Genomic DNA, 27217 nt, shown 5'->3' with positions numbered 1-27217 from the left:
GCAAAAAGAATTATATAATTCCTATGTTTACACATAAGTCCAAAAATCTAACCATATACAACCTTGAAGCAGGACAGTCCCACAATATTCCTTTTCCAGTCTCTTGCCTTCATTCACCACACTCTTCTTTTTGAACAATCATCTACCCAAGAGACTGCACAGCAGCAACTGGCATGTCATGACAAGCAGCCTGTATTTAGAAGACCAGAATGACAGGCACTCCAAACATGAAACTAGTATTACAAATTACCATCTGCAGTGCAGTAGCTTAGTTCACAGGTATCAGTATATATAGCTACTCAGGGTGAGAATCTTTCCAACTAACTGCTAGGTTTAAAAATCTCTGGAGATTCTCAGGATCATTGCCTTGCCCATGTTCTATATATAATTGTATGGCTTGTCACTTATACTTTTATTCTTTAAAAACCACTAGGTGAAATATTATCTTTCTGAAGGTGATGAAGCTGAAGTATAGGAGGAGTTAATTGACCACACAGTAAAAAACAGTGCATTTCCATTCCCCATTTATTGAATATATTTAAATGTCAGTAATTTGGATATGCAATAATAGGCCATATTCATTTTCTTTTTGCCTTGAAACAATTACAGCCCTGAACTACACTTTTTATTTCACTGTAAAAATAATTACACTTGGAAATTTAGAAATGCAACAGAAGAACACCTCAGAATTATACATACAATCCTCATATTTTCCCATCCTTACGTTCACAGAATTTTCTCCAGTTTCTTTTTTTGTCCTCCCAGGCTCTTTAATAAACCAAAATTAATCAATAGGCCCAACATCAGGTATCTAACTGAAAAGGAAAAAGAAAATTCTATACTCATAGATAACGAAATGAAACACCATTAAGGAATGTTTAAAATCATGGAAGCAATTCTCTGAAAGGTAAGGCCGGTAATTCTGGACAAATAAAAAGACTAGCAAAATAAAAAAATTTTTAAAAAGCCAGATCATTAAAATCACTGCATTTACAGTCTGTTCTTTGGAACACGTGGGAGGAAGTGTACGGCTGAATATTTAATTTGAGGATATTTGTAGCTACCATAAAAACGAACATGGCGAATTTTACTATTAATGCCAACCATGACCAGCACCCTATTTGATCCTGGAAATAGCAATTAATCACAAGAGATTATGCCTGGTGGGAATCTCTCAGGAAGACCGAACAGCTGCGAACATGGGGTACAGGCACACTCCTTTTGCCAAATAATTTCTTTGGTTTTTTACTGCACTTCCCTTAATTTTAAAAAAGTAATTTATCAGGGCCAGCCAAATAGCTCAGCGGATTAAAGCGCCTGCAAGCAGGTGCAGGAGCTAGGGGTTAGATCCCCAGGCCTGCCTGCCCCCCTCCCGCGCGCTGAAAAAGCAATTGAGACTGGGCATGGCGGTGCGCACCTGTAATCCCAGCTCTTGGGAGGCTGTAAACAGGCGGATCACTACCAGTCCGATCTAGTAGTGAGACCCTGAACACCCTGTAGACCCTTCCCTAAAATAAAGGGAAAAAAATAAAAGTAATTTATCGACAAAGAGTCGAAAATCAGTAATTGTACAACCTCCTAGACCAGTTTCTCGCCCCGCCCTCCCTACGTCAGGGGAACAAGGCGCGCGTCTAGCAGGCCCCGCGTAGAGCGGTGCCGTGCGCACATCCTGCGCCCTGGAGCCCCGCCGTTGTGTCCCGCGGGCCGGGTCACCACCCTGCGCCTCGGCGGCAGGATTCGGACTTCCTAGCTCCACAAACAGGGCGGTACTCTGGGATGCCTGCGAACCCAGGAAGACTAGCGGTGACAGACCTCCTCGCAGCGAAGGCAGCCGCAGACTCTACCCAGCAGGCTGTGCGAGCGCCTACAACTCCCATCATGCCCCACGGGCGGCTGTGGGATTTGTTCCAGAGCCTTTGAACCCCGGAAGCAAAGCACAGAGCCTGAATCCCTGATTTCCCAAGAGGCGTGGCTTCTGGACCGGAAGAAGCGTTTGTTGCCTAGGAAACGTGGTGTGTCTAGGCGGCTGCTGCGCTACTGATGCTGCAGCTGAGGCAGAAACCGCCAGTTGCCTTCACTTGCAGAGGCGGGCCAGCCCTGGGCAAGGAATTTTTCCAATGGAGGCGTAGAGAAGAAGGCTGAGGCACCAGATTTCCATCCCACAGGCGAGAAAGAGTGCGAGAATCCATCCCGGCTCCTCATCAACTACTGAACTCTCCTACTAGCTTCAAAGTTCAGATATGACCCTCTTTCCTCAAAATTTATAGCCAGAGGTCACCTCCCCGTCAGTTTACAATTTCTTTTTATCTTTACCACGTTTTGAACTCCACGCGACTCGTTTCTAATGTGTGAAAGGTGGAAAAAGAAGAGTAAACTTGTGTGGTGAGTACAAGGGGCCCGTTGTGGTTGGTTGACTTTGAACAGTGCCCAACTTGTGCCTTTTTACATGAAGTATGGAAAGCAGAAAAATCGAAATTTTATTATCAGAAACCGAAAGCTGAATAATGTTTAAATGGGTAGAAAGTGTGCAGCCCTTCACACTTTAAGTGTGAAATATAGAAAGCGTAGAAATTGAAATTTCATTGTCAGAAACTGAAAGCTGAATAATGTTTACATGGGGTAGAAAGTGTGCAACCCTTAACTCGTTTCAAGTTTACAAAGCAGCCTTTATATGTGTTTTCTTTCTGTTCCTATCTCTGGGTGCAATTTAACTTTCTAGCTTGTAGATCGAGGTAACATCCTATTTCCCTGACAACTTGTAGGAAGCTGATTCTGAGAGGGCTTGAACATTTGGCTGGGGTATAAATGAGCAACTAAAAAGGTAGGTTGGGTCAAGATTGGGAAGAACTTACTAGCTATGCAAAAACCAGTCATTGAAGAACACAGTCAACTTACAAAGGAACACAACTAGTAGCAGGGTTAATATTCAAACCAAAGGAATCTTGATTCAAGTACAGGAATTGTGGATTACAGAAAATTTGCCTGAGCTAAATAGTAAAAGTTCTGCCAAGATCATACAGTACAGAAAGGAAGGTTTTTAAGCTGAAAGGATATTTTGTTCCTGAGGCATTCAGTAGTGGTGTTCTAGTTATTAGTTTATGGTATGAAATCTCATTGTCAACTTTGTACCTTTTTCCCAAACGAAGATTATAATTTTCTTTTAAAAATTGAAATTTACAATGGTTTTGAAGTAAAACAACTTGGAGCATTAAAATTTGCTAAGCATACTTTATAACATATACTAGCTTTATTAACTGCTTGTTTTTCAACTCTGAATCCCACTAACTCCCTCACTGCTCAGAATTGTGATTATCAAATTATCCACTGTTCTCATTTTTTACTGATGTTCAAGTTTCTCTGACCCTCAGAATGTTTTGTACTTTATTTTTACAGTACTGGGTATCAAACTCAGAACCTTGTGCATGCCAGGCAGGTGCTGATGCCACTGAGCTTCCCCCCGCCCCAGGTGTTTTATTTTTAATGCAAATTATCTGCAGTAATCTCAGAGCATTCATAATTAGCCTTTGGAAAACCTTATTCTTGTCCAAGATCTTGTTTTCTTTAAATTTAATATGAAAGAAATGGAAAGAAACGAAAAAAAATCAGACAAGATCTCTCCTTGGGGCTGTCCAGATAGCTCAGCAGACTAAAGTGCCTGCTTAGGCAGAGCACAACGGCTGGGGTTCGATCCCTGGGTGCAGCTCTGGCCCTGCCCCCAGGGCACGCTGAGATGGCAAATGAGACTGATTGTGGTGGAGAGCACCTGTATCCCAGAGCTTGGGAGGCTGAAAATAGGAGGATCACTATGGGTCTGTTCTGTGTAGTGAGACCCTGTAGACCTTGTACTAAATACATTTGGGAAAAAAAAAAAAAAAGGTCTCTCTTTGTATTTCTTTAGTAATAAAATAATTTTTTTTTCTTGGAATATTTTCCCTTAGTTTTAAAACCTAATTTGTTTATAAAGAGTACTTGTAGAGGTTTCTAGAGTATTTTCTTTGTTTTAAAAAACTAAGTAAAATCTTTTTCAGACTGGTTAAGAAATCATTCACATTTTGAAAAAACACACCGAAGAGATGGTATTGCATTTTCAAATGATAAAATATCATTATAATGGTACATAGATTAAAACGTTTTGGCCTTGCTCTAGGCATGAAGAGATCATAAAAGGCTATATCTACTTTCTCAAATTATATGCAGTTAAGACACCAGAAAGATTTCCATAGGTAAATACTCATCTAAAAGTACTACTGTCTCACTGCATCTCCTATACATTTGCCATGCATTTTAGCATATTAAAGAATCTGAAGAATATTAATCTATAAAAACCTGTTGAAACTTACAGAATTCCAAATTTCCCAATCTTACATGACCTTGAAATCCTGAAGATAATTCCTAAAATCATCTTCCAAAGAATACTCCTGGGAACATCCTATGACAGAGAATTTACTAATGGACCCAAAGTTGTATAAGAACATAAAATGTCTTTTTAAAAGTTGAGAAAAAAATAATAACGAGGATGGCAGGAAAAAGAAAAAAGAATTGCCATATTAAGTGTCAGACAAAAAAAATTAAGGTATAAAAACTGAAATTTTCAAAAGACAGAAAACAAAATACTGTCTCAAATACTGAGAAGGAAATATTTTTTTCAAGCCTACCACTGAAACTGAAATAAATTTTATAAATATCACTAGGTAAAATTTAAAACTTCTCTGTAGCACAGAACAACAAGAGTGAAAAATAATTTTCATTGATGAAAATTGTGACATGGAAAGGTCTTTCTCATATGAGTAGTAAAAGAAAATCAGTAATAGGGGAATAGCCCTGGAATATAGCAGATAATTCATAATAGAAGAAATGTAATTAAAGTCGGAAATGTTCAACTTTATGCTAATAAAATGCAAATTTAAATAATACTACAGTGCTGTGTTTTACTTTTCAGTTAGCAAGCATTGGAAAAATGTGTTAACCATACCCAGTTTTGGTAAGAAAACAGAATTGAAAGTTGTAACCACCATCGGTAAGTGTTCAGAGATGTTTCTGAAAGACAATACCACAGTATCTATCGAATTTTACATAATGTTACTCTCTGACACAATAATTCTACCTCTACAAATATATTTCTAAGAAAATGCATAAAGATGTTTACAATTGGCAATTGGGCGTATTTATTGAAGGATCAGTTTTCAGAGTGAGATGCATGTAATTTTTTTTGTTTTGAGTGTGCAAATTACAAGATTTATTAAATGTATACTCTGTGTGTGATACTGGAAGGATACATCTAGTAGCCGAGATAGTGCTGGGGCTCAGTGTGACATCTTGGCCTGTCGAGTACCTGGAATTGAAGACGCTGTAAGTGTCATCTAAAGCAAACTGTCTCCGATCATCTACCTTCTTATCTCCTGGCTGTTTCTCTCCTCTGAAGATAGTGCTAGAAATCAAAATTCCTCTTTCCCAAGACAGATAAGTCATAGAAATGAGAACCCTCTCTCCTAAATCAAGCATAAACCCTAGGACGGTCACTCTGCTTCTCCTTTCTCCCTTGAAGATTCTCATTCTGCAAGGTTCTGCCCCTTAACTGAGAAAAAGGGGTGCTCACAGAGAGACCAACAAGAATCTTCACAGGTGGATGTGGTGTGCATAACTGTAATACCAGCACTTTGTGAGGCTGAGGCATCTACCACAAGTTTAAGGACTGCCTGCGCTACATAGTGAGACCGTTTTCAGTACTTTTTTTAACCAAAAAAAAGAGAAAAAGAACACAGGATTTGTTGGTTCCCTTCTCAATATTACCATTAGATCACACCCTTTTGTCCCGCCACATGTCTATAGTCTCTCCATTTTTCATCAACTCTGTGCATTAAAAGGAACTGCAGAGTGTTTGGGCTTTTCTTTCTTTTCTTTTAGGCCTTTCTTTCTTTCTTTTCAGAAACAGGGATTGAACTCAAGTACTTGCACTTGCCGGGGAAACGCTTATTCTACTGAGCCGTCTCCCCGCCCTCTAAATAATTTTTATTTATTTACTGCGATACTGGAGATTGAACTCAAGACCTTGTACTTGAAGGCAGGTGCTTAGGCCACTGAGCTGTCTCTCCAGCCCTTGGGCTTTTATTTCTGAAGTTTCCTGTGTACTTAAAACTTAAATTTGGGCTGGTAAGATAGCTCGGCTGTTTAAAGCCCCTTATTAGGTAAGCTTAGGCAGGCATAAGGGACCATGGTTTTATCCCTGGCACCACATGCTGCACCAGCCCTGCCCCCAGGCCAGGCTGAGCTGGCCACCAAAAAAAAAAACACCACTTAAATCTGTTAGCTTTTCTCATGTTGAAAAAACATGACTTTATTCGGTAAGCTAATAGTTGTTAATAGTGACTGCATATCAGAAACTAAGTTTTAAAATTTATAATACTCGGGGCTGGGGAGATGGCTCAGTGGAATAAGCATTTGCCTGGCAAGTACAAGGGCCTGAGTTCAATCCCTGGTTCAAAAAAAAAATTTATAAAACTCTAAACTAGGGGCTGGTGAGATGGCTCAGTGGTCTAAAGCACCTACTTAGAACAAGCTTAGCAAAGCACAGGGACCATGGTTCAATCCCCTAGCACCACATGCCAGCCAGCCCCGCCCCCTGGTGGGCTGAGCTGGCCACACACACACACACACACACACACATAAATAAATAAAAATTTTTAAAAAATAAAATAAAAAAAAATGTTTAAAAAAAAACCCTAAACTATGATTATCCTATAAATACTCTAGCCCTGTTCTCAGAAATTCTAATTCAGTAGTTGATTCCAGAGTACAATAAGGTTTGGAAATCATGACTTAGGAGTAGGAAGCTACAGAAAATTTCTATGTCCTATTCTGACATTAGAACATGATAAATACATGAGTGGCTTGGGTTACTTTTTACTTCATTTACGCATGCAAGACTTATAGAAGAAAGACTATAATCACTACAAATTGAAACGTATGTAAGGTGATACTGTAGTTCCTTATAAAGTAGCTTCCATAAATATGATAACATCCTTTAGAAAAGCTATTTTAAATTGTATATCCCAAAATATTGCAATAATGTATGTAATAATCCATAGGAAAAGCATAGAAAGTCATGATACTATGAAAAGTGAATATGCAAGCACTAACCTTGTAACAGTCAGTACTTTGTAGTAGATGCCCAAAAGAGGAAGGTATAAAAAGAAGTTATAGTTCTTAAGATATATTCAAAATTCCCTAGAAAATTAAAAACAGGAAGGGACGGAGACATGACTCAGTAGAATAAGTGCTTGGCTGGCAAGTGCAAGGGCCTGAGTTCAATCCCCGGTTCCGAAAAAAAATAAAAATAAAAATAAAAACAGGAAGTATACATTTTTACCAAGTAATAAAAATGTACTTGAATTAAAATAATCTGTGAATTACTTAATATTAGAAGGCTACTTTAAAATAGAGTCTTCAAAGTGAGTTTTTCAGCTGAAATTCAAAGAAATTATTTAAATGAAATTTGAATTTTTATTATCAAGAAAAGTGTTGATTCATGTGGCAAAATCCAAGTACCTGAAGTCAAGTCCACCCCCTGGATAAGAGTGAGATGGCTATCATATAGATCTCACCCACTAGGGCACAGCACCTTCTTTTTTTCAGTTTACCACTAAAATTCCATTTTGAAACTGGTCTCCACAGTGTTATCCCAAGGAGCTATAGCAAATACCAGTTATTCAGCCTCCTTTGAGATTTAGTTTTCTTGAAAGCTTCTTGTAGGTTGAGCTGCATATCCTTCAACGTCTATCCTTGCCTGGGATGGTATAGAATAAAAAATACAAGGAGGTATCAAATCATAAATTTATGGAACTGTGAATGAAGATGGTAATCAACTAAATGATATCAGTGTTATGAACAACTTTACAAATGAAGGTTTAGAAAGTGACAGGAAATATTTGGTGCAGTTGTATTTTAGCTATGCCTATACCATTTGATGATTGGCAGAAGGAATATTTGCCTTTTCCTATTATATAGTATTATGTGGAGGAGGCAGATGATGGAATCAAGCAAGCGTCTTTATTTTTTTATTTTTTAAGAGTACAAAATGGTTAAAAAAATACAAAATTTCATTAATAGGAATTCAGTAGTGGTTGTTGTGGTCAGATATAAACCTGCAAAATTGATTTAAAAAATTATAAGAAACTAAAAAGAAGAAAAATTGTGTAAAAAATTTATGCAGTAAGTGCTCCCTTTAAAAGACCAGCAGAAATCCGCAGCATAGTTATTCAAACTATCCTGCATATATACATTAATATATCTTTTTCTTTTCTTTCTTTTGTCCTTGTCCTCTTATGAGATATTTCTTACTCTTGAACAGATCTTTCCCTTTCATAGTATCTATTGCACTTTCAAGATTTTATTTACTCTTTCAGGTTCTCACATCAGTGACACAGTATGATCTTTGTACACCTGGGTCTGATTTATGTCACTTAGCAGCACACTCTAGTTGCATCCATTTACCTATAAAAGCGTCAAGTTTATCTTTTCATTTTTATTTTATTTTTTATTGTTTTTTATTATTTTTATTTTTTATTGAGAAATATATATGAATGAGACAGTTTCACAGCTGATTAATAGGACAGTTTTGATAGTCAATACACTGTACATTATTATCTTCTTAGTGGTTATCCATGGTACAAGAAGCAGACAGGATATTCTGTCCAAACACTATTATTATACCTCTTTCTTCTCATTGAGTTAAGTGAAAGTAGCTGTAAATTTATCCTATTAAGTTTATCTTTTCTTATAGCTGAGTAATACTTGATTATGTAAAAATACCACATCTTTCTTATCCATTCCTCAGTTGATGGGCATCTGGTTTCCTTCCAAGATTTAGCTGTGACAAATTGTGCTGCTATAAACATGGGTGCACATATATCACTGTGGTACAATGTTTTCAGTTCTTTTGGAAAAAATGCCTAGGATGGGAATAACTGGGTTGAATGGGACCTCCAATCCTAGCTTTGTGAGGAATCTCTGTACTGATTCCATAGTGACTGTACCAGTCTGCACTCCCATCAACAGTAGAGAAAGGGTCCTTTTTCCCCACAGACCCACCAGCATTTGTTAGGCAAGCTTCTTTGAAAAGTTTGATTTGGAGACCTGAACTTTAAATGTAATAGCACCATAGATGGATATGAATAGCTATAAAAATACAGCATAGCGTTTTTAATTGACTTCAAAATGACTAACACATATTTTTTTCCCCTGTACAAATAGACACAATTGAGCAAATAATAAAAACATTAACAAAGTGACTATGACAGTTTGAGAAAGCTAAATTATAATCTAAAATTGGTATTTATGTTCTGATTCCCTACTAGTGTCATTTTAATAGCATAAGATATTTCAGATAAGCTACAGTTAACAAAATAGATATTCTAATAAAGTAATAAAAATGTCTGTGTGTGAATCTATTATTTCCTTATGGATTTATAGTGATTTACCAAAATATATGTAAGATATAAGGGGAAATAGGATAAAATATATCAAGATTTTTTGCTTCTTCTAACAGAAAACCCTACCCAAACTGGAATTAAAAAAGCAAGCCCCCCAAAAAGATTTTATTTCATAATTTTTATTGTAAAAAAATATAACAAATGATCTGTCTTCCGATCACTTAGGTAACTAAAATCTCACTTTTTCTCTGCTTTCTGTCCACCTTCTACTTGCTGATCTTTAGCATCAGATTCTCCATGAACCTCATGGCCTGATACTGTTTCAGATTTCACAGAAAGGTTGAGGCCTGAATCATAGATATTTGAAGTTCCTCATTTGACAGACTCCCCATATTACTAAGGCTGAACACATTTCTTTTTTCTTAAATATTATAAGTAAAACTGGAAATAGGGTTATTTGAAGGGCATTGTTTGGTGCTGGCAGAGGTTAATAGCTGCCAATCTGCATTCCAGTTAAGGCTTCTTTCTATAATCAGCTTATGCAGTGTACTAGGTGCAGAGCTATATTGACATGCTTTTTAAGAGTATAATTGTGTGTCTTTATTAAAGTTTTACACGCACACCAATATTTTCCATATTTAAGATGCCTTTGAATAATTTTTTATTTTTGTGCAGCTGCTTTGTAAATATTTGAATCACATTATGGGATTGCTAGACAGACTTTCAGGCCTGCTTGGCCTAAAGAAGAAGGAAGTTCATGTTTTGTGCCTTGGGCTGGATAACAGTGGCAAAACAACGATCATTAACAAGCTGAAACCCTCCAACGTAAGTATCTTTGTTAGATGCTTCATGTATTTTCTCCTAGAAAAAGCTAATATGCAGACTTACTTTGCTTGATAATCATGTTATGAAATGTTTCTTCCTGTACTTTAAAATAATTATTGATGAACCATAATATGTAGTACATATGTAAACACTGATTATTAAACTAGTCATTCTTTCTTAAAATTTTCTTCCTCATGATCTTTACACATTTGCTAAGTTTGCATTAGGTTGCACGTCTTCCTTTTAGTTTCTGTTTTGTTGGAGGAGCAATACAAAAGGGAAGATGATCAATTTTGCAAGTTCTATGGTTAGACAGTTTTACCCTATGCATGATAGAAGGCAGGATGATTTTAAGCAATAAGTGTAAAAAGATAGTATTATATAGCACATAATGTGTGAGTCAGAGGTGGGTTCTGCTGTTTGTAAAGAAAGCTTGCATCAAATTACTTTCATAGGGGCCGGGGAGATGGCTCAGTGGAATAAGTGCTTCCCTGGCAAGCTCAAGGATCTGAGTTCAGTCCCCAGTTCCGCAAAACAAAAAACAAATTACTTTCATAGTTTCTGATATCATTTTCTGACCCTTAATCTTGAAGCAACTCTCCTATCTCAAAATAATTGATGTCCAGGTCATAAGAGTAGAGTAGTTGCTTTGTTTTGCTTTGCTTTGCTTTTTTTAAAAAAGAAAAAAAAAACAAAACAAAAAAAAAAACAATAATGATAGTCAAAGAGAATTACTTGAATAGGAATTGTAAAGGCTACCAGAACTCTCACTCAGGTACGTGTAACATTTGCTTCCCTTGTATTTTAAACACATGAAGAATCAAATGTGAGCTTTCATTGACATTAGCACATGACTTGTAATGATACTAATTGTAAAATTCTACAGTACTCTGTTAGGAAATGCCTTACGAAACACTTCTACTTTTCATTTTAGAGAATAGTTGTCTACTTTTTTGTTAGATAACATCAGTTTCTAGACAACTAGGTATTTCCTAAACTGAGACTAGTATGTAATATTTAGCTGTCCTAGTGTTTAATATGAATATATTGAGATTGCTTGTATTTTCTAAACTCATGACTAGAGAGAAGTATTTTAACCTCATCACCCTTTGTGGGAATCTAGTTTTAGCTATCTTGTTTTTAGAGATATACTCTTATTTGTCTTTCTCCTAAAATTCTAATTTCCCCCCCACTTTCCAGAAATCTGAAATTACTTTGCATATTGATTGGATAAATTACTTATTACATTCTCCTCAACATATAAGAATACTTCACTTATTAAGCACTGAATCACAAATAACCTGGAATAATGTTTGGGATTTAATTATATATTCGAAATGAATAAATTGGTGGGTGATTGTTTTTATTTTTAGTTTTCTCCGGAATTTTGATTGATGGCAACAAGTTATAATTTTTAGCAAATGTAATGAAACTAACCAAACAAGAACTTTCTTAAAAATGTCGTTCTATTCCTGTTGTTGGTCTACCCCTAGATTGTCTGATGGTTCATTCTTATACTCTGTATTTCCTCACATCATTTCTTCTCCAATTTAGAGAATAAACAAATCTATTTGTTCCTAGAAAGAGCAAAAAGAAATAAATGTTGAGACTATCTTTTGGTTACTTTAGTGGAAATTGAGTTTCATATGAATCTGGAAGTACTAGATCACATATGTTCTCTTCTGATTAATTTGTGGTTTCTATTTTGTCATTATTTCCACTAGAACTTTGAGGAGAAGAAAAGTTAATGAATTTTATCATGAAGACTAGAACAAAAGTTAAAAGGAAGTTTGAGGAGAAACTGAAAACTTAGAAACAGGAAATAATTTTTTCAAACAAGTAACAAAGACATTTTTGGAAAAAAGCCAAGGCACTTAGTAGGATGGGTACAAGGAAAAGCTCAATACACACCCTTCAGAAAGACACCATGGAAACTCAAAGGAGACCCTCTTCATGTTATTTACTAAGATGAACAAGCTCCGGTCTCTTTTCAGTCTCTAATTTAACTTAAATTAGTCAGTAGTAGTTTACCAGACTGAACACAGTGGTGTGAGGCAGTTTCCCTTCTACTTCTCCCATTCCCACATATAAGCAACAAGATACACTGAAGGATTGTTTCAGTTACATTTGTAGCAGTTTGGAAAAAATATTGAGATGCCACTGACTAATATCAGTGAGAGTGTGATTATAATAATAAACACTTGATTATTTACAGACACTGTTTAATAATATATATCACATCTAAGAAAACGTAGGTTTAAATAACTAGTCCAAGGAAATATGCCAATTAGGAGCAGTTAGGAAGCTAACCTAATGTTTAGCGATAAATGCTAGGGACCAAAACTGAGTTACTGAAACAGAACCAGTGAAGTTTAGAGAATGATTACAAATGGAGTAAGGGGGGAGGAGGAATCAAGAATAACTTCTGAGCATCTGATTCAAAAATTAGATCAATTTTTATTCACATGGATGTATAGTTTTGATGATGGAAGGGCTAGGAAATGTTTGTCTAGTTAGGTTGTCAGTTTCCTATATTTTTGCCTTTTACACTTGTCAGCAGGTGTCTTATACTCTTGCTGCCTTTCAGTATTCTCCAAGCAGAACTTCCTCCTAGAAATTCAAGCTGCTACCTTTCTTTTTTAATATATGTAAAGGTCCTTATTTTATTTTTTAAGTATTTTTATTGAGAAACAAATAGCAATGAGACAGTTTGACAAACGATTGCTAGTTCATTTTCTTGCCTCAACAAATACTGCTTTTTTAAGTTAGTGCTACTCTGTAGACACAGAAGCTGCTCTTGCTGGGAGGCGTGTTCCTTCGTGGCAGAGGATTGTGACTAGAATGTACTCAGCCAGAACCCTGTTACAGCTATTCCCCTTCCTGCCATTCTCCCCTGGGTGTGTCTCCTTCCCAGATCAGTCTTTCCTAAGCGCTCATCTCCCTGGCTACCATACCGGTTCTGTTCTGTCCTCCTGTGGTCACCATTTCTTTGTATTTATCACTGCTCCAAATTGTGTTCATTTGTTATTAAGTTACTGATTTTTTTAATCTTTTATAGGTAATAAGCTCCTAGGGAGCAGGAACCACATAGATGTAGGGCAATCCCAAACATGAATAAACTTAATAACTATTTGTTGAAAGATATGAAAAGTCCTACACATGGGATGGGAGGCATAGCTCAGGGTTACAGTGCTTGTTTAACATGCACAAAGCTGTGGGCTCAGTCCCTAGCACCCCAAAACCAAAACACCCCAGAAAGCGTATAACATGGACTTGGGGTAAAGGCTTTTAAGTTGTTGCTTACTGCTTAACACAACACAGTATGAATTAAGATTTACTTGTTATTGGTATTCATTACTTGGGTGGTAAAGTTTAAATAAACTGAAAAAGATCACAGTAAAATATTATACAGTTATAAAAATTTTGTGTAAAATTTTCTTCAGATGTGAAAGATCTCCAAGATACAGTGTAACAAGGTTCCAAATGGAATTATCATAGACTTTTTTGTGTTTCGTTATTTTAAGTTGTTTCAGAGATAACAAAAGTGAGGCAGAGATGTTAAATAACCAGCCTAACATCACACACCTAGAAGTGGTAGATTCAAATGTAAGCAGTTTTGTTCTTGAGCTGTGTTCTTAACAGTATGCCATACTGCTGCTCAGGAGTAAACAGGAAATTGTTGCTTGGAGTGTGGGGAACTCTTTCATTTTTAATTGTTTATGCCTTTGTGTACTGTCTAAATGATTTTCCTTCTGTATTGAACGTAGTTCTTAAAATATAAGAAAGAGAATATGCCCAGTGTCAAATCACTCCTGCCAGAGTGCTGTCCACTCAGCAACATGGATGCAGTACTTCAGAGCCTGCTTCTCCAGATTTTCTCTATGATTAATCCAAGGCCATGTGATCACTGGTTTCTTACCCTGCCATCTACCTAAACATTATATGATTACGAGGAATTTCTGAGAGGCTTCCTCTTTTGTTCTCAAATTCAAATTCATCATCTTCAGTCTATATTTTTTCATTTGTACCTGTAGATGAGGCATGTAAGATTACTGATTAAGAATAAAAAGTTCTAGACTCCAAAAAAAAAAGAAAAAAGAAAAAAAAGATTTACTTGTTATGCAGATTCCAAATTAGTAAACCTCAGACTTCTAAAAAGAATTTACAGTAATCCTGTTGCAAAAGATTTTAACTCTACTGGAGGCATATTTTAGAAATGGAAAATCTGGACTTTTTTTTAGCCTGAGAAAAATACATCTTTGGTAATTGCAAATTTCTAAACTTTATCTTTTCTCTTGAAGGCTCAGTCCCAAGATATAGTTCCAACTATAGGATTCAGCATAGAAAAGTTCAAGTCATCCAGGTAATGGGAATTGGCCGGTGGCTATGAAATTGTGGCTCAGAAGCAAGAGTAGATCTGCCTGCTCATCCCTTCTACTCTTAATAAAGTAACATTTTTATACCACTATCTCTGCTTTATTGTTTAGAACTTAACCGTATTTTGAAAGCCTTGCGTGCAAAGAAAATGTCTTTTTAAAAATATGTTATTTGTTACAAAATCTTATTTATATTAATAAATTCATTTTGGGGGAGTTTTACTTGGAAAAATATGCAGCAATGGTGATTTGGTTGAAAACAATTTAAAGTATTAAGTAAGAATTATGCTTTGCCTTCCCCTTTTCTCTGCCCTAGTTTGTCTTTTACAGTATTTGACATGTCAGGTCAAGGAAGATACAGAAATCTCTGGGAGCATTATTATAAGTAAGTATGTTTGTGAATGTTGCTTAACTAGATAGCTATATTTATCATACGTAATGGTTGAAAGTGCACGTGGTCATGTGGTATAATAATGTTTATTTTTATGTAATTGTATCTCATTTATTAACTTAAGAAACCATACTGTACATTATTTCTCAAATGTTTCATGTCCTTTCATGATATTAGACATTTGCATGGGCTGTTTGCTCTGTCTTTAATGTCCTTTTCTATCCTGCTGCTTTTCAGTTTATGGTTAGTGTATTCATGCTTCAAGAACAAAGTCAAAAATCATCACTTCTGAGATGACACTGTTTTTGCAGTTATATCATTTCTTTAAAGCCTTATGTTATTTAGCATGTACATCAAAAGTATTATTGATGAAATTTAGTTGAGATGACGGTATTGCCTAGCTTTTGTTCTGTTCTATAAGAGATTCTGGGCAAGATATTTTTTATCATATGCAAATAGAATACTTTTTTTTCTTTTTGTATTTTAGGGAAGGGTAAACAGGGTGTAGTGATCCGCCTGTTTACAGCCTCCCAAGAGCTGGGATTACAGGTGTGTGCTGCCACACCCAGTCTCAAGTGCTGTCTCAACGCGCCCTGGGGGGGCGGAGCCAGCATGGCAGACCCCGGATCAAACGCCCGACCCCTGCGCCTAGAATACATATTAACGATTTCAGATTTTCACAGTTGTCAAGTTGCTAGCATTTACATGTATTTTATCTGCTCAAAATTTGCATGAGATATTAAAATAAGTTCATTAACTTTTGTTGCTTAGAATATTTCATGTAAGAGCAGTGTAAATTTTAGAATCTGAAACAATATATACTTATTTTGAAATAACCAAAAATATATACAACAGTACTTTTTATTTTATATTTTTAACACATAAGAGATGATTTATTGTACACACTTTACACTCTCCAAAAACAAGAATAGAAGTAGTTCGTAGTACACTGGTCCAGGGCAAACCCCAGGGGACGGCGTAGTTTGAACCAGGTGGTCTCTCTGAAGCAGTTTTGGTGGTCAGATGGCAGTGGAGTCCCAATCCATTGAAACGCAGCCCAAGACCCACGCCCGCGCTGCCGCCCCGGCACTCTATTTCTGCTCCTCGGGCCTCCAGGGTGTGCGAGCTATTTTCCTTGGACCTCTGCCTCATCATTCTTCTTTTGCGCTTCAGTCTGTGCAGTCGCTTCTTCTTCCACTTGGTTCTCTTGGCGCAGAGGTCTCTAAGATGCTGGCGTTCAAGTCGAGAGACAACAGTACTTTTTAAAAGGAAACCTTTTTTCTGATTTTTAATTCTTTTTCAAAATCTTTTTGAAAAAAATTAATGAATTTAGGAATATTATACTTAAATTGTAGATGGAATAGTACATATGGTTACTATTGAGAAATCTTCAATAATTTATTTTCTCAATATTTTTCTAATTATAAAATGTACATTTTAATCTACTATACTGAAAATATTTAAAAAATTTACTGACTTCCATTGTTGTGTTTATTTTGACTGTCAAAATGAATGCTTCGGCTGGAGAGATGGCTCAGTAGAATAAGCACTTCCCTGGCAAGCGCAAGGGCCTGAGATCGATCCCCGGTTCCGAAAAAAAAAAAAAAAAAGAATGCTTCTATGAAAGAATATAGTATCTTTTTTAGGGTAATTTATCAATATCTGTTAAATAATAGTCATATTCTTTGGAAAACATTTTTATTTTTATCATATGTGCTATGATTAGGACTGTTGGGCAAAGCTATATATAGATAAATGTCTATTAGCATTGTTTGTAATAAAATTTTTATGTCTCATGGTAAAATAACCATCCTTAGTATAGATAAGTTGTTAGTGTATCTATAGAGAAGAAAATTGTTAGTGAGGTGTACACCACCCTATTAATAGCATTTTTATTTTAGAAGAGTAGAATTATAAGGAAAGTCTATTTTCAGACATGTGATTCTTTCATGTTAATTATATAATTTCTATGTACAATCTTTACACTGAAAATAATAAGTACAAAGTAAAAGGAGTACACTATTTTTAAACTTCAGAAAATAATATTAAAATATAAAATTTACAAGTATAATATAAATATTACTACTCATAAATTTACCATTGTTGTTTGGGGTATGTTTCTCTTTGAAACATTTACATGGAATTTGCATAAGTGCAAAGAAAGGAGCCATCTAAATTATATACTATGTATACTTTTATCCTGTTTTTTTCAGTTAGCTTTCTATGATGTGGGTAAATCAGGAAAAATGTACAATGAATGTAACTAATGATTGTCTAATACTTTTTATAGAGCTTTGTCAGAATTTGCTTAATCATTCTGTTTTTGGAAATGAAGATTATTCAGTTTTTGAAGATTAAAAATTGTTCATGAGTTAACATCTTGTATAAATCTTAGCTATAGTTGATGTTTCTGTAGAATAATTCCAGAAATAAAATTTGATCACAATGATTGAACCTTTTAAAAATTCTTTACATACATTTCCAATTTTACTGTTCGTATACTTACTAGTAATACATGGTTATGTTAATCTAAATTATATTCTGTTAACTAAGAGAAAATGGTATTTAAACAGAGATGGTATTTAGTATATGTGCTGCTGAAGTGAATACCAGAAATGATGTTTAAACAGATAAAAGAGAATAGTATTGAAGTTTGTTTTTATTCATTTGATTACTGAAATAGCACTTTAAGATCATATGATTGGGATAAATGATTTAGAAAACATAAGCATCCAATAAATTATGAGGTATATTGACATCACTAACAATTATTGAAATATAAAGCAAATAATATGCTAAAATATATCCCCTGCATGTATAAAGACTTCAGCAAATCCGAAATATTTAAGAAAAAAAGTTCAGTGACTGGCTCTTACCTTTACAAAGAGTCAAGCAGGGTAAAAATAAAAACTATAAAGGATGCTTCAGACATTTATTTCAGATATAATAACTTGAGTTATATCTCCGTAACATGTGTTTTTCACTATGGCTTCTGGTAAAATATTGGAGAAATACTGTTGTTTACCTTCAGCACTTTATATAAAAATAATAGAGACCATACTGTAAAAACAATCAAGGAAATTTACATAGCTATCAGAAAAAGTATAAAGCGGCAGGATTCCATTTTAAATGTAGACGTGGATATTTGTCTGGGAATATACACAAAGAAAAGTATCAATTGATACCAAAATATGAATTGTGATTCTATCTGTGCACAAAGTTCATGGTCTTTTAACTTTTTCATATTATAATTGTTTAAATAGAAAATTCAGAATCTTAAAAAATACAAAATAGTGAAAAATAAGAAGAATTTACATAATATATAATCATGTTATGACTTAGCAACATAAACTAATAAGAACACTAAAACTTCCGATGATAAATGGGCCAGGGAGATAGCTCAGCAGCATAAGGCCTGCTTGACAAGCGCAAAGTCCCAAGTTTGAGCCCCAGTTCCACACACACATAGTACATAAGTTAGGAAATACAAATGGATAATAGATAGAAATATTGTGTGACTTTATTTCTTTGTATTGTACAGAGAAGGACAAGCCATTATTTTTGTCATTGATAGTAGTGATAAGTTAAGAATGGTTGTGGCTAAAGAAGAACTTGATACTCTTCTAAATCATCCAGGTATGTATGTGGTATCTTTCAGGCTGTGACATCTATCTCAGGAAGTTTTCATATGGGACATTTTTTCTTAGGTATCAGTAACAAGTATTTATGCTGTATAACTCTATTTAAAATGTTTGAAATTTAAAACTTAACTAGTTATGCAAAATTTATAAAAAGCTTGCTTATATCACCATTTTTTTAAACATGAAAGATTTTTGTACTATTTTGCCTCTAACATTTATTTCCTCAAAAATTAAAATGTCTTTTTGTACGAATTATGTGAATAATGTATGCCAATAGAAGAAAAAAATTCAGATGAAAAGTTAAAGTGGCAAAGTCTGTATGTTTCAAGAGCTGTTAAAATTATTTTGTTCACTATCATTTCATGTGCTTTTCTTTGTGTATCTGTGTATGTGTGTTTTTCACAGCAGTTGTGAAATGCTCATTACACTAATTTTTTTAAAACAGATCTTTTTTTCCAATCTCCAACTGTCAGCTCTGTCAGTATTTTTGATCATACTATTTTTAACAAGTTGGGGTTTTTTTCTTTCATGTTTATAAATATGATATAAAACATATATAAACCAATGAGGAGTTGGATTCTAGCTTGTTATATATCAAAATGAGACCATATTTTACACTCTTCTGCATCTGCCAATTCTGCATACCATGTGATGGAAGTGTTTTCAGGTTGAATTGCACATAATTATGTAATTGTTTCTCTTACTGCTCCTTAATATTCTGTCCTGAGTGCAAGTGCTGTCCAGTTCAATGCTGTTCTGCCCTCCACCTCAGCCATAGACTGTGCTTCCGTGAGCATTGTGGAACTCATCATTTCTAACTTTAGTTATGACAAAAGGATTTTAAGTACTCTTTGTGCTAGAATTCTTAGAAAAGTAAATAGTTGAAGAAGAACTGTGGCTTTGTTAAAATTTGAATAGAGGGCCAGGGAGATAGCTCAGCAGCATAAGGCCTGCTTGACAAGCGCAAGGTCCCAACTTTGATCCCCAGTTCCACACACACATAAAAAAGGAATAGAATTTAGTATGTAACTTTCTAACAATTCAAGCTACTTAACTGTATATTTTTAGTGTTTTTATCTAATAATCTTGGGTTTATTAAAATTAAAAATAAAAACTGTGACCCTCTATTTAAAATCTTATCAGTCTTAGGTCTGGGGTGAGAATGCATTTTTGAGTATGCATTTTTTTTAAATTGATTTTGTTGGGGCTGGGGAGATGGCTCAGTAGAATAAGCGCTTTTCTGGCAAGCACAAGGGTCTGAGTTCAATCCCTGGTTCTGCAAAAAAAAAAAAAAAAAATTAATTTTCTCACTTTCTCATAAAGCATTTGAATGTTGCCCAGCACAATGAGATAGTTTCTAGCAGTTCAGCTTGGAATATAATAGAACCTTGATTTTGTTAACAAAGCCTTATCCATGTATTCTATATGTACTAATATGGAACATGAGATACGAATTAAGTGAAAAGGTAAAGACATAAAGTAATGAGACTGGCACACTGTTTGTGTGACTAGTGGCTGTAATCTAGTGTATGTGCACAGTGGTGTAAAGACACTGACGTTGCCCGTGTACTGTGGAGGCTAGTTAGACAGCCTGTAACAGCAAAAGGTAGAGAGGCGATTCTCTAACTATGTACTGTTCTGTGTCTTCTCAGTTTTGAACTAGTTAGGTGTATTAACTTCAAAAACATCGTTAAGAGCAAAAACATTTTGTTAACATGTCTGTCTTCTCATTTTTAGATCTGTGATCAAAAACCAAAATCAAAATCTAGTTTCTCTTCCTTATATTTCTTCTTTGAAGTTGCCCTTTTTGTGTTCACATTAAAAAGAAAGCAGATAAGGTGTTTGACTTTTTGTGTAAGTGCTTCTCTGAATCTGCTTTTTGAACCTCTTCCTCTAATCTCGCACATCTTTGCTTAAAGCTCAGCTTTAAAGGATAGATGACTAAGAAAAGTGTGCTTTTTCTTATTGCTCAGATACATGCCTGACAATATGTGTCTCTATGTTCTGTATGTGATAAAAAAATATTATTATGAAAGTTTAGTTCATTTCAATTTTAAGCATTTGGGGCAAAGAGACTCAAAAAGTTGGAAGCATGATGATGGTCTTATTTTCTCTTTCAGATATTAAACATCGCCGGATTCCAATCTTATTCTTTGCAAACAAAATGGACCTTAGAGATGCAGTGACATCTGTAAAAGTATCTCAGCTGCTGTGCTTAGAGAATATCAAAGATAAACCATGGCATATTTGGTAAAGCTTTATATTTCCATTTTATTGCATCCTTTTGAAAATTCTCCAAGATTTGATATTTTTGGTTTCTCCTACTCTCATTTTATAGGTGGTTGTAAGCTAAGAATTTTGTTTTATAGAATTATAGCATTACAGGTATCCCTAAATAGATTACTGTTTAAAATCCTTTTAATCCTTTGGGGGATAGAAAAATGTGGCTCTTATAATAGAATAATTTCAGTAGCCTACTTCTAGGGCTGGCGAGATCTCTCAGCAGACTAAGCACCTGCTTTGGCAAGCATAGAAACCAGGGTTCAATCCCTGGTCCCACATGCTGTGCAGGCCCCGCCCCCGGGCACCCTGAGCCAGCCACAGAGACCTGGCATAGTGGTGCACGCCTGTAATCCCAGCACTGGGGAGGCTGAAACAGGAGGATCACAAGGAGTCCGAGCTGCATAGTGAGACCCTGTACCACATAAAATGAAAATAAATAAATAACCAATTTGTTCATCCAGTTTCACTTATACGCATTTCCTTCTGCACATAGACTCAGCCATGCGCACCCCCTTCTTAGGGCACTTGCACGTGCCTTCCCCTTTTGTCTGAATTGCTCTTCAAAATAAGTTTCTGGCTTGTTATGGTACGGAATTCCTTGAGGACTACCGTTGTTACCATGGGAACTCTATTTATTTATAGTCTTATCTTTCTGTACTGAAATGTTAATTTATTGAGAAGTGGAATTTGGCAATGTTTTTTCCCACTTGTATAACCACTCCAATAGTGATAGCACCTGGTACATAATGGGTATACAATGATTATTTGCGCAAATAATAAATAAAATGTTCATTTTATTTCATCTTACTAATACGATTGAAATCTTATTGTTTGAAATTTCTAATAACTATTTTAAAAGTTTCTTACTAATATATTTAACACTAGGATATCTCCCTTTGCCTCTGCCCACCCCTGAAACAAAAAATAAAAACCATTCCTTTTATTTAAAATTATTAACAGTTTTAACAAGTTTATTCAGTTTTAATATCTAAATATTTCTCTGCTAGAGAATACTGATGTTAATAGAACATATGAACATATGAAATGTAATGCTGTTTTCTGCACAACTTATCAAATATTGCCAAAAATTTCTTTCAAATTTTTCCGAAATTTTGGATTCTCCCTCATCCAAACCTGACATCTCTTTTCTAAATTCAAATTAATGTCACTTACTAGCTTTGTTAGGTTTGCAATTTTAGAAAAACAGATATAAATTTGGAAATACATCTGTCCTTTTCCAGCTTTGCATATAAATGCAGTGCTCCATAACAGATAAAATATTACTTGTGTCTTATACTGCTAGGCTTAAAGTTATAAGCAATAGAAAAAAATCATAAGGAAGATTTGTCTAAAATATAAAAAAAAAACCTTTGTGGTTTCTTTGAACTAGTTGTATTAAACATATAGTCAATTCTGATTTTTACAGCCTAATTGTGTTATTGTTCTTACTGTGTTTTTGCACTTAATCCCTGGTACGGAGAGAGAGTATTTATTGGAGGGACAAATATTAAGTAAATATATAAAGTGTCAGCTGGGAGAATGAAGAAAAATAAATAGGATAAGAGAAAGAATATTAAGAAATGCTTCCATGCTGAAACCTTATTGAAGTCAGGGAGCGCTTAATGTGAACATTTAGTGAAATATCTGTCCAGATTGAGAGGACAGCAGAAAAACACTTTTCTTGGATGAGAATGCACCTGGCCATGTTTCCGGAACAACACGAAGTCCAGGCTGGCTGGAACAGAGCTCTCTAGGGAGAAACACCTAGGGACGATGGAGCACAGAGCATTACAGGAGTGGTTATGGCTTTAGCTCTTGCTCTAGTTACAAGTTCTTTTCATTTATTTGTTAGAGAGGAAGAAAGGTAGAATTCAGACATTTGAAACCTGTTAGGAAAAGATGTAAAGTTTTTAGGGTAGAGATTCTTCTATCACGAGAAAGGATTGCTTTATTATAGTGTTTGAAACTGTGTATATTATATGATCAGTATCTTGGCCTTTCTTTATAGAAGTATTTGAGTTACTGATATTTTTCTATTACTATATATAATCAGTAATTTGCTTTATGTAGTTGTATATTTAATGCTGTTTATTTCTGTCTTATTTTAAAATAATTCCAAGGGTAAGCCATATTTGTAGTCTAATAAATAATTCCTAGGAAGCAATTTCTTTCTATTAGAATCAGATTGATTCTTTTAAGTACTATATTTTAATATTTTACATGATATTTAGGCACTAAAAGGAACCTAATCATTTGAGAAAACTAATTACATATTAATAACTTTTAAACTGTTATATGTTGCAAAGAAATGACTGGATCAATGACATGTTATGAGAAAGTATTGGTCTGTATTTTTCAGAAAATTATGTGATACTTTAAAAGTACTCTGCATTGTTATTTTAGTTTATGTAACTTAGTTATGAGTATATGTAATGTATAACAATAAATATTTGTTTATTTTCTTAAGACTGAAAAGCAACAAAGGTATTCTGGTTTTGTTTGGTTTTTTTCTGTATTTTAGGGAAAGGTCTACAGCGTGTTCAGGGTGTAACCACTACATCAGACTCATAGTGATCTACCTGTTTACAGCCCCCCAAGTGCTGGGATTATAGGCATGTGCCACCACGCCCAGTCTCAATTGCTGTCTCAGTACACCCCTGGATGGGGCTGGCATAGCAGGCCTGGGGATTGAACCCCTGGCCCCTGCGCCTGCTTGCAGGTGCTTTAATCCACTGAGCTATTTGACTGGCACTGGTTTGGGTGTTTTATATGCAAACCTTCAGTACCCAGTTCTCAGAATAACCCAGACAATAGAGCTGAATAACCTACCTAAGTTCCTGTAATAAATATAATAATTAATACAACTGTGTTTGAGATCAACTGGGTTCTCATGTTATCCTACCAGCTTATATAATATAATTATGTAATTATACCCTATAGATACAAAATTCTACTTCAAATAAATAAGTCACTTCATTTTATGACTATATCATAACTTAAATAAATTCAACCTTTCTTTGTATCTTTCTTTCCTTCCTTTCTTTCTTTCCTTCTTTTTCATTCCCTCTTGTGTTTCTGCCTGCCTTCTCTCTTCCTCTTTCTCTTTTTCCTTGCTTGCTCTCTCTCTCTCGCTAGTACAGAGTATTTTACAACTCCAAAAAATAATGCAAAATATATGTATTATTAGTATATACTAATTACTATCCCAAAATAATTTCATTAATAGACTTTTGAAAATATCTACACATACTATGAAAACATAGTTTCAAAGCTTAGCCAGTTTTCCTCAAGTATGTTACTAAAATTATTAATTTTTCATTTGGCAGGACTATAATTCTTTATTCATTCAGTTGGATATAATGAAATAAATTTGTTTCTTATGGATTGTATTTCAGTGCTAGCAATGCCATAAAAGGAGAAGGATTACAAGAAGGTGTAGACTGGCTTCAAGGTATAGCACAAAGTATTGTTTTTGTTCAGCCTTTGTTTCTTCTCCGTATTACTTTATACATTTTACTTTTATTGGATCCTTGCTCTTTTGCTCTTCAGTAGAGTAAGTACATAATACCTGGCTCTCTTACTTTATTAACTTTTCTTAAAGACTTTATTTAGCATATTTGCATCTTTAAACGGATATATAAGACACATCTAGAAAATAATTTTAGTTTATGACACCAGATTGCCATCCGATCTAGTGATTGACAAACATTTGAATTTCTGCTTAAGTGTTAGGCCTCATAGTAACTAAAACATGAAAGGTGTGCATGGTGGTGCATGCCTGTAATCCCAGGACCTGGGAGGCTGCAGCGGGAGGCTTACTGCAAGCTTGAGGCCAACCTGAGCTACAGAGTGAAACCCTTTCTCAAAAAGACCAAAATAAATAAATAAAAAGCTAAGAATTGAATCTGAGTAGCATGTACAGTGTCTCATATTTTTTAAGAATCATGCTTTTCATGCTGTAGTTTTATTTATAAATACACATAAACAGTGTACAACCTTTTTGGTGATCATTTTCTCTTGAGCCCCTTCCCCCTTGAGAATGATTTATTAACAAACATGTTTAGTATTGTAAGTGCTGGCATTCTGTGTTTCATATATTTGCAGTTAGTAATAGTTGGTTTGTATGTAAGATGGCAGGGAATGAATAAGGTATATTACCCTATAGTTACATTATCTGTTAGCTACAAGAATAGCTTTTAAGTACACAAAGCAATGAATGTGAGTGAAGTTTCATAATACATAGGTCTCTAATCTAAAAGCTCGATGGCAGGTCAAAAATTTTCTATTTCAAGCAGAGAAACAGGAGACCATTCCTACTGTAAATTTTACTACTTTGGACAAAGATCAATAGTAACGTAAAAATTTGATATACCAGGCATGGTGGTGCAATGCCTGTAATTCCAGTGCTGTAGAAGCTGAAAACAGCATGATCACCATGAGTCCAATCAGCATAGGGAGACCCAGTACCAAATGCACAAATGGAAAAAAATTCTAATTATAATCTTAGGGCTAGAAATTAAAATTTTTTCTGTATTAACATTTTAATGCCTAGTATGTATGATTTCTTTTTTTCATCTGCAGTTTTGGAAATAATAGCAGGAATGCATGAAACATATCATTGTGAGTCACTTACAAGTTGCCTGCCTGCCTCCTTTACTAATGATACATTTCCAAAACATTTGTATGTTACTGTACATTGTGGTCGTTTGGTCAACCATCCAGACCATTGTATTTGTTTTGTATTTTGCAGTCATGTCATTTACCATCAAACTGCACAGAAAAATTCTAGTCACAGTTCATGATTAAGTAAAATATAATTGGGAACTGCTAGAGGTTCTGCAAAGAAATGGGAGTTTTCTGGGAACTCACTAGCTTAGACTTTTGGAAAGATATAGTCCAAGTTATAGGGTCGATTCCCACTAATAGAGCACAGAGGAAAATTCTAGGAAAGATACCAAAAGCATATTTTCAGCCCTGATTTCTTACTTTACAAGTGCCGGCCTTTACTCACAAGTGAAGATGTAATCCAGAGCATAGTACTTACAGAAAACAAGTTGGTGTTTAGCTCAATTTAAAATTGTAGCTCTGGGCTGGCGAGATAGCTCAGTGGTCTAAAGCGCCTACTTAGGCAAGCTCAGGCAAGCATGCAGGGACCTCGGTTCGATCCCCAGCACCACATGCCATGCCAGCCCTGCCCCCAGGGTGGGCTGACCTGACCATTAAAAAATAAATAAATACAAAATAAAATAAAATTGTAGCTCTTTGCTCCTTTGCTTGGTCCTTTTCTGGCTTTATTTTAGCTGTCACAGTCAGGTCACTGGTGTCAATAATGATCCAACACAGCAGTACCATACTCCCTTGATTGCAAATTTTTATTTCTCTGGCTTTTTGAACCACTATCTGTCTTGCCTCCCTGTCTTTTAAGGACACGTTGTTGAAGTACATTTCTGTGTCCTTTGTTGCCATATTACTTCATGTTCCCTTTCAGCAGTCTTCTGCAAGGTAAGCAGTAGGACCCTTATTTTCTATAAGTTTCATAAAATAATTACAGAAATACTCGGGCTTTAAGTCCAGTAAATTTATTACTACATATGAACTGTGTATTAATTAACCTCACTGCCCTTGCAAAGATAATCTTCATCTGTAAAATTAAAATTTTAAATTGTAAATTAATGTACAGATTAAATTATTCTGTCTGCTAAAGTAACTGACATAGGAAAGCAATCAATAAATGTTAAATATATACTTTCCTAACCATTCTAACAGAGCAAAAACTAAGTACATAGAATTTTAAAATAGAAAGGTATAAATTATTCATATTTCTGGTCTTAGTTATCTCTCTGAAAAGCAATAAGCACTCATCTTACAAAATAATAACAGTAGTATAGTGTGGGTTATGTAACTTCTGCTTGCTAGCAAATGGAATTTATGTAAACTTTACTATAAAGATGTTCTGGACTCACGGCTTTTAAAATTTGGAAATTTCCTAGCATGATAAACAAGAAGCCTCCTTGTTCATCTTGGACCAGTTTTGTATTTTAGGATTAGAAAATTACTTGTGAGATATTGAATGACACATTTAAGCTTATGATTCTGTTTTCTTTTGGAAAGATTCTCAATAACTGTATGTGTATAAATGCACAAAGACAACATTTGAGTAGACTATGAAGTCTTTCCTTTTTATTTTTTTTTCTTTTCAAAGTTTTATTGATAAACATATAGCAATGAGACAGTTTCAAATCAAATCGAAAGTACAGTTTCAACAAATAATAC

General features: G+C 34.9%; 1 protein-coding gene across 5 annotated transcripts in view; it reads left to right on the top strand.

Annotated features, from left to right (window-relative positions):
- The first annotated feature begins 1942 nt into the window (after positions 1-1942).
- Positions 1943-27217, top strand: part of Arl6 (ADP ribosylation factor like GTPase 6) — a 32349-nt gene continuing 7074 nt past the window's right edge. The window contains exons 1-9 of one of the 5 annotated variants that reach the window (XM_023706044.1): positions 1945-2382; positions 2763-2821; positions 4944-5017; positions 10104-10253; positions 14555-14616; positions 14946-15014; positions 18562-18656; positions 20782-20911; positions 24340-24395. In XM_023706044.1, the coding sequence (XP_023561812.1) occupies positions 10131-10253; positions 14555-14616; positions 14946-15014; positions 18562-18656; positions 20782-20911; positions 24340-24395 (535 nt within the window). In that variant the 5' untranslated portion in view covers positions 1945-2382; positions 2763-2821; positions 4944-5017; positions 10104-10130. Of the gene's footprint in view, positions 2383-2726; positions 2822-4939; positions 5018-10103; positions 10254-14554; positions 14617-14945; positions 15015-18561; positions 18657-20781; positions 20912-24339; positions 24396-27217 lie in introns of all 5 variants that reach the window. The other 4 variants (XM_023706043.1, XM_023706042.1, XM_023706041.1 and 1 more) reach the window with 4 other exon arrangements.

This window comes from Octodon degus, unplaced genomic scaffold (assembly GCF_000260255.1).
Source record: "Octodon degus isolate 3935 unplaced genomic scaffold, OctDeg1.0 scaffold00237, whole genome shotgun sequence".
Taxonomy (NCBI): domain Eukaryota; kingdom Metazoa; phylum Chordata; class Mammalia; order Rodentia; family Octodontidae; genus Octodon; species Octodon degus.
This window is presented reverse-complemented; position numbering and strand designations above follow the sequence as displayed.